The sequence below is a fragment of the Etheostoma cragini genome, chromosome 13, assembly GCF_013103735.1.
Source record: "Etheostoma cragini isolate CJK2018 chromosome 13, CSU_Ecrag_1.0, whole genome shotgun sequence".
NCBI classification, from domain to species: Eukaryota; Metazoa; Chordata; class Actinopteri; order Perciformes; family Percidae; genus Etheostoma; species Etheostoma cragini.
The window spans coordinates 9,859,385-9,868,454 of NC_048419.1; the positions used below are offsets into that span (position 1 = coordinate 9,859,385).

The window sequence follows — 9,070 nt, forward strand, 5'->3', positions numbered from 1 at the left end:
GGGCTGCAGAGTTTAACAATTTGAAAACGTTATTCTCAAAATACTTTAATTGGAATTAAAGAAATTACCAAATGGTCAGAGGTCAGTCCATTAATGTATCTGTATGTGGGAGTGCCTCAAAAACTAGATCTGCAGCTCTGCATTAAGCTGTGCAGAGACAACACTTCACATCATCCACATCTCAAACCCACGTGGCCGATGGAAGGATGGATGCTTTTATCTTTGCAGCAAAGGCTAAATGGCTTGCAGCTAATAATAGCAGCCTCATAATGCAAAGATGCCAGTACAAGAAATATGTGTCATGCAATTTAGTCAGTTGTGGAATGAAACTAAGAACATGTACTGTCATAACTGTCCTTAAGTACAAATTTGAAAATTGAAAATTTCTTTTCGTGCAACTTTCTACTTTAACTCACCTACTGCACATTTCAGAGAGAAGACTTGTACTTTTTACTCTGCGACGTTAATCTAAAAGCTTTAATTACCAGTTACTATATCAAGTTTTTTTCACACAAAACACATGTAGATATAAAATCTGTAAGGTTTTATTATACTTAAATTTAACTACCCAATAATATGACGGCTTACCAGTACAGCTGAAATGATTGGCCGATTAAACACTTAGTTGATTGACAGAACTGTTTTGATCGTTTCTATTTTCTAAAATGTGAGGATTTTTCTGCATTGAGTTCTTTTACTTATAATACTTTAAGTACATTGTCCTGATGATACTTACATAATTTTAGTAACAGTAACATTTTCAATGCAGGACTTTTACTTGTGTGGTAGTAGTCCAAACACTTCTTCCACCACTGAATTCAGTGCTTTTACCTTTATGAGAATGAAGGCTTACTGGAAGTTAGAAACAGAGAGAACGTAGGCATACATTTGTTCTTACACATTCAGGCAATGCAGCACTTCCTCACAGGAACAAGAAATGCAAAGTGGGCTGATAAGTGTCGTCATTTGGATGATAAGCTCTTCCAGCAGCTTTAGAATCTAAGTAAAACCCTTGAGAGATCACAGATCGGCTTGTAGAAATTGCACCTCATTCATCTTTATTATACACTGTTGATGCATTTTGGCAGATTGTGTTATAACACATACATTCCCCTCAAAAAATCCAGAGGACACATTATAGGCATGGTATATTTTATTGGGCTATTATCTTCCCCTCTGCATGTCACCCAAGTCAAAGTCAAAGATGACGCAAAGATGATGAGATGTTGGCAGGGAAAGAACACTTCTGTTAAGGCAGAATTGATCTCAGATCCAGATCCTGAGATCACTTTCGAGAAGTACAAACGCTCGTTTGAGCAGAATGAAGACCTTGGCCTGAATGACATGAAGACTTAGGGATATCAATGGGTCAAATGAACTGCCAGCACCACCTGAAAGGACTAAATAGACTGGGGATTGATTAACATTGTGTCAAAAAACCCAGAGCAATCATATTGCTACATGTTTTTGTTCCATTTATACATTTAAAGTTCAAATAAATGTGAGAAATGAGGCCAATACCTAAACAGATGTGCAGGCTCATGAGAGGATGGTCATCTCTTCAGTCTCGTAGAAACCAATCATTTTCTCCAGAGGGATTTGCTCTTACACGAGACGTGTGTAAATCCATGTATAATATCATACTACACATTTGGCATCCATTTTAATGTTTTCATATCTGGCAACAGATCATTATCAAACTCAGACCCCGCATTTAGGTTGTTCAACATTTTGCATTACCTTATTAACCAAAACTTTTCAAAACCTCATTAACCAACACTTTTCATTAACCAAAAACATTTTCAACAACAGATAAAATGAAACGAATAACAAACATACCAAATGATGGAATTACAGAGCAACTTTACTTGGCTTGACAAAAACAATATGTTGCATCATACTGTATATTTTATTTGGCCATTTAAATCTAACAACATACCTGTCTTATTCAAACATCTCTGTGAACCCTTTGCTGGTTCATTCCTTTCACCTGTTTGGATTCTATTGGGAGAAAATGAATCTTTCTGTTCATTAAAACAATAATTCAAGTGTGAAAGTAAACAGGAAATACAACAGCTATTTGTCTCTACTATTACCACTCTAACCACATTAAACCTCGTTCCTTTTCTATATACTCAAAAGTTTCACAAGTACAGGGTTCCGAGCCCGTTGCCGTGGTGTTGTCAGTTTCCTTTCGTGTGGTAGAATCATAGACATTACAATGAAATAAAATGTTATTTCTATGGGTAGATTACCCTGTGGAGCCAGCTGGTCAGTCTGTGGAGTAACCCAGGTTGGGTTACATTTGTAGACAAGTGACACCTCACTTGGGGTATTTGACAAACTGACACTCAGTGATACAGAGTGTCCAACTCAGCTTGTCAAATACACTAAGTGGGGGGCCTGATCTCACAACATCAGAGATGGCTCTGTGGAATAAAGTAACAAGACACTGGTAGCTGTCCAACCAAACGTTATCAAAGAAATACTGTTAAAAAAAACATGCACACATTTCCTATTAAGATCTTGTCTTTTGCATTTACAACATTTTACAAAGTTGTTCCTATCGGTTACCTGAGTGATCAGTTCTCTTGAAGTGGAAGCAGACGAGTCCGTTTGCAACGATCCTCTTTCCCTCACAATGATGACACTGTGCACAAGACAACTCGTTTGACCATTGAGCTTTGAAGCTGCAAAGGGGAAGTCAAAACAAGGAAGATAACTGCAAAGCTAGCTCTCAGGAAATGTGTGGAAATAAAGTGTCAACATGTCACGGTTGTGAAATGCTGTTGAAGGCTTTGGTGGCTCACAGCTTTAGAGATAATGGTTTGCTGAGACATATTCAACAGTTGCATTTACTACTGTGCTCAGAAAGTGCGTAGGGAACTGTATGCACATACACTACCGGTCAAAAGATTGGGGTCACTCACACATTTCCATATCACTCCATTATAGACAGGATACCAGCTGATCTGGGTGGGTGGCCGATCTTAAATGCAATATCTACATTGCCCATTATCAGCAACCATTCATCAATGTTCCAAAGGCATATTCTGATATCAGTTTTAAAAAACTAACTGAGAAAACAATGTAGAACCCTTTTGCAATTACTTAAGCACATAATGTAATCTGCAAACTGCTGCCCTGGTTAAAAAAACAATGCAACTGATCTCAGCTAGTTTCTGTCTACAATGGAGTGCAATGGGAATTTCTAAGTGACCCCAAACTTTTGACTGGTGGTGTATAGTTTATAATATTCAAAATCCCTTGTGAGATTTAATTAATGACAAGTTCCAATCAGATGGTGTAGAATATGGAGGGTATCTTATGGGATACTTATAAAAATGTACTATAAAATTAAATTAGATACTCGGTCTGTTTTATTAAGATGTATCACATAATTATTGATAGAGTATCTCCATTAATGGTGAGGTCAGTTGTAATTTTCTATCAGCCATCACTGGCCCTCATCTGCTCCTTCCTGCTTCAAGCACAAGCATTTAGTCTACGCTGCTTTACTTTGTCAAAGAGCACCCAACAACTTCCTACCCGTCTACATAACCAGCCCATCCAGCACACAGTCCATGCAGTTATTTCATAATGTCTGGACTCCTAAACGTCCAAGTAACACCTCACACTTTTTATTGCTACACTCAATTTTTTTTGCAAGGACCAGAATGTACTCTGTATAGAGCTGTGTAACTTCCTCAGGCTACTTTAGAATAATGTACTACGGATCACAAACTGGACTTCCCTCTGCAGCCACAACTGTGCACACAAAGTGACCAAACATTGGATGTATTGTGTACCCATTGTTCAGATTGGACCACACACTAGACTGTTCTTCTGGTGGAAGAATACTCTACTTTGCCTACAGTATGCCTACCAATCTCTTTGCAGCAGCATGCAATGGAGAAAACATCAAGACCACAGGGAATACAAGGAAGAGAAAGGCTGGCCGTGGTGACCCCAGATATTTTGGAGAAATAGGGAGGGGAGGCCTAAACTGAATTTGATGAATTTATATTTCTATATTTTGATAGATTCAGTTAAGTTAGATCAGCTTTGGTGGTGAATGCCGTATGGGAAGCAACTGTGATGCAGCATCACTCTCCACCTCATCACACCGATGTTTAACATTTTGCACTTTAGTAGCTCCTGTGACCAACTTTTATAACAATTCTTGTCTAAAATGCCTCATTTCTCAGCCAATCCGGGACTATACTGTACAGCTCTGTATGTAAATTGGCTGTTGTGCCTGCCACATTGGCTTGTGGCCAAAGAAGTTAACTCTAGGCCCTGATAATGTAATATAGTACACGTAAACTATTGCATTGTAGATTATGCTGCTAAAATGCTGTGCCATTTAAAGAGGCTATATCAGTGGGTCATATGGAAGATATTTAGTTAAATGACTTTCAGTTTTCCTAATGCTGCACCACAGCACTACGTTTGCTTTAACATTTCAAAGCCCATGTACTAAAAGTTAAAGCTGTTGACTAATATTCAGTAAAAATCTTCGCTGTTATCCCGAATTAATTAACTTTACTTGAAATTTGCGTGGACAAGCGGTAGGTTGATGTGGTAGACAGATCAAGCTTACATTAGTAGTCATTGCTAAAAATCATTAGTAAACATGAATTACTTTTCATGTTGTCAAATATAAGCATGTTAAAGTAAAACGATGTAACTTTTCCTGTTTCGGTCCCCCTGCAGGTTGGAAGCAGAATTGTCCCATCATGTCTCATTGGAACCACAGAGCCGCTACCCAATCTGGCAAACTTGCATAGTGCCGTTATAGACGGTAGAGAACAGCAAAGTGAAAGCAGAAGTGCCGTACACCCGAGTTGATGAACCACTGAAATGATTTTGGAAGCAACATTTTAAGGTACAAAAAGTTCTCCAGTGTTGCTTTAAATTATACATGCAAAGAAACAGACATAATTAAACATTAGGCTGCATTCCAGTGCTTTGTGCTGCATTGAAAGTATCTCTAAATAGTTACAGATACCTGCATCTCATGTGTGTATTTAACCCGATCATGCAACAATAGACACTTCCTCACTGCACAAAGGCCATCAGTCATCATCACCTGCGTCCCAGTCAGGGTGCAACAGTAAATGTCGCTGAACATGAACACTAAGCAGATTGTGTTGTTTTTTTGCCATGATATATGATTTAGATGTGCAGAGGGCAGTGGGAATGTTCATATTGACAAATAGGCTGTACGTTTCCAGATGGTAAGACCCACTTGATTGTCTTATCAAAGATTATTTTAATGTTAAATACTGATCATCTTCAAGCCTGACATCTTTTAGTGATATTTGCCCTTTAACTGAACTGCTCCCTCCCAGACTGTCCAGTCTTGTGAATTGGTGAGCCAGTGGTGTTTGAGGATGAAGTATTCCAGTTTGGGAACATTCAGAACAAAATAGTTGGCAGTTTGAGAATAAGGTATTACAGCCATGGACTTGAAGGGCGCTTGGATATAGTAAGAGCTCCCAGCTCACAACCTGAAGAAGGATGAACCAAGGAAAGCTTGTTACAGAGATACTGAGTCATTGTGTGTGGAACATGCGGGTAGATACTGGGAGTTTTCTTTAGACAGTAAGACTTGTCACAGCTTATCTCTAAGTGGCAGTTCAGAACCGTTTCAACACATTTTTTAGGTCACTACTACCACAAATAATGGGGAAGTGGAAGATGAAAAAAGCACCACCGCCCCGTTGGAGTTGAGAAAGCGATGGTTGATTTTCGTCAAGTTGTTCGACAAGAATTAACTGAATTTCCTCTTGCAAAAAAGCAGAAGATTATTTTGACTACCTTGATATATTTGGTGAGATATTTATAAGTATGAAGCTACCTTGATTGATTGAATTGTATCACATGCTGCCCACATACTGCAAAAATAAATGGTTTCACATCTTTTTCATTTAAAAGACTAACGACAAAATGATAACTGTTCCTAGATACATGGGTTTTAAATCACTAAACAAACAGAGAGTTTCTTGTTTGCTTGCCTGAGTCCTGAGTTTAATATATATTCGAGTTTTTGGTCTGGACTTGAATGCAACACATGTGGAGTCTTTTTTCCAAGTGGGAAAAAACAACACTTATTTTAGTGCATAATGTTTTAGCATTTTAAAATAACTACGTATTGAGGGTCTGGATAATTATGTTTTGAAATTCTATTCTGAAAAACTTGCTAAACTGGAGGAAAATTAACCAAATGTCTTTAAATCTGTCTACAGATAAATTCATTATCAACTGACAAGAAATTTATATTCATGACATTCAAGTTATCATCAACCAAATGTTCATCGGTGTGAATAAAAACAATCCCTTTGTCCTCAAATTGTTGCCATGTCGTCCTCGTTGACGGCTGCAGTTGAGGGTAAACTGCCATCATGTGGCTCATTGCAAGACTGCAACTAGAGTCCCATCACATGTAATGGGCTGAAGGTGAATCTGATGATGATATAGTTAATGTAAACGTAGCAAAATAGTGACATGTATGTCATGCTGAACTTAAAGATACACAGAGTATAAGGTTGCTTATGAGACACAACAAAAAAAACAGGTTTATACATTATAGATGGTAGCAACAGCTGTTGAAATAAAAGGTGATAAAAAATACAGTTTAATTTGACTTTTATTTTATTGGTGAAGAGAAGACTTGAAGCAGCAAGATCTGATGAAAAACTTTGGCAAGGCACTGTCTGTCAATTTACAATATTATGTTTCAGCAATTTTTGTTTAAAAAAAAATATATTGAGCAGCATATGTCAATACATTTCTTTTTCCCACATTATGACTTGAGTTCAAAATACACTTGATTATTAAAAGTTGGTTGTCAACACATGGCGCTTCAGGTAGAACATACAGTGCAGCATTATACCAGTTATTGTCAAAGGCATGGAAGTTATTCAAAATAGCAACAACCGCATTTTTACACTTCATGGTAGATACAACTATACGCAGCAATGGGCAAGAATACTGTATATCAAAATTCGTCTTGGTACAAATGACAAACGCTCAATTAATAAGAGGAATCAAAATCGTATTTAAAAAAAAATCTAAAATACCTTTACTTGCAAGATAGAGTAAATACATCTTTCAAACATTGATTTGTAAATATCAAAGACCTAACAAAACCCTTCACACGTCTGAATGCCAAAATGTAATCTGGTTATTACGTTCATGTTTATGCAAAATGTTTTGGCCATATTTGAAACCTTTATGCATGGTTTGCCTGCTGTTAACATACCACAAACAGAATTCCCTGTAGCATCTGGCTTTCCATTGGTCCTATCACAGGCTTTGGGGTGTTGCTTGTCCCATCAGCGTTATTTCACAGCCGTGAGCTCTTCAATTAGTTTACAACAAAATACTGTTTTCAAAATGCTGTTCTTGCTAATCACAAACTGGTAACACTGACAAGTACTTCTAGGTTCTATAGTACAAAAATATCCTCAGTGGTGTCTGTTTTCCACCTTACATAATTCTATCACTTCTGAAAAATCCAAATTACAAAACCCACAAATGTAATTAAATACATACAGTATATCAAAAAATACATGCATTGGAAACAGCCCCCACCTTGGACAGTAATAAGTCTGTCTTGACTCATTTTGCAAAGTCAAACTATGGTTTTCCAGTGCACGTTTAATGAAATTATTTTATTCTGATTATATGGAGGTTTTAATGGAAATAAAAATTCTACTCTGTTAAGAAAACACATGGCAGAGCATGTTAGATTAAACTACACTTGATATCCTTCTGTGTGACAACTACAGTGTAATTCCTTATGCTGTTCTGGTTATATGCAACAACAAAAAATATTTTGATTAAGAAACAAACTGTTGAGGAGAATTAAAAAATAAAAGCAGAGGTACAAAACTAGAGTAAAACTCTTTAAGGTACAGTAAAATCAACTTCAAATGTCCTATCAGTTTAATAAAGTGAACGTTGAATTGAATAGATGATAACACTGAAAAACAGCAACATTTACACAAAAGCCTTCTAATAACTCAAAGGTGTTCAGAAATGTAAAAACAGACAAAACATTGAAATGAAATTGATCTTTAATATCACCTTGTGAGTGGGGTGTAAATACTGATTTGTAACAGTAGGCAGATTTAGAATACACTCAAATGATAAGTCAATTTAAAGTAAATTTACAAAGAAATAATACTGCTAAATTAATGCACGACATGGACAGATTACAGTGCGTTTGGTTTTTTAAACTATGGGCAGCGGATCATGGGGGAAATATTACTGTCGGAAAAATCTAGCTTGCTTCAAAGAACCGTTGCATGCGTACAGTAGAAATATATCTACAGGTTCTACAGGCACAGTTTTCAGTGTGAAATTTGGATTGGTCTCTGAGACTTTTATTTTGAAATCCTGATACAAAAACGTGACAGAAATGTATAAAGAAATTAAAAATGCTTACTCAATGTGTCATGTCATTTGGCATGAGCCTGTTACTAATATGCTACATGAACCCCTTTTGAGGAATGTACTAACAAAATACAGTTTGTCCCTTTTCAACCAGTGACTTGTCTAAATTCAAAGTTAGGAATGATAACAAATGGAAATTCCCAGATCCATATTTGTACATTACGCTGTGCTTGTGCAACCATGCCATGACGTGGATCTGATTTATTTGGGTACAGAGGAAACAGCTTGTGTGAGGCAGGACTGCAGTCCAGGCAGAAAGGCCCAGCTGTGCGGGCTTTTGCATGGGTGCACGCGGACATCACATGCACTCGAACTCGTCAATGCGCTGTTTGGTGTTTCCTGACCGGATCTGTCTGAGGGTCTTGTACTTGTCTCGTCCTGCTCGCATGTTCTCTGCATGGATGATGTCGTTCACTGTTTTCTTGCTCTCGTCCCGAGCGTTGGCCAACTCTGAGCTTAAAGCCTGGAAATACAGTCACCAGAGTGTTAATGGATCTCACAGCAGAGTGTTATCATGGGCATCATTGCTCTGATGAGAAGGTGATTGGCTGCAATCGGCAACCCTTCCAGGACCCTTTGGCGGGGAGAAATGATTGTGGCCAGTCCC

General features: G+C 37.6%; 1 protein-coding gene across 1 annotated transcript in view; it reads right to left on the reverse strand.

The window, feature by feature from the left end:
• Nucleotides 1-6,636: 6,636 nt before the first annotated feature.
• Nucleotides 6,637-9,070, reverse strand: part of msna (moesin a) — a 19,251-nt gene continuing 16,817 nt past the window's right edge. Inside the window, exon 13 of the mRNA XM_034889950.1 lies at nucleotides 6,637-8,926. Within this exon, the coding sequence (XP_034745841.1) occupies nucleotides 8,762-8,926 (165 nt within the window). The 3' untranslated portion in view covers nucleotides 6,637-8,761. The remainder of the gene's footprint in view (nucleotides 8,927-9,070) is intronic.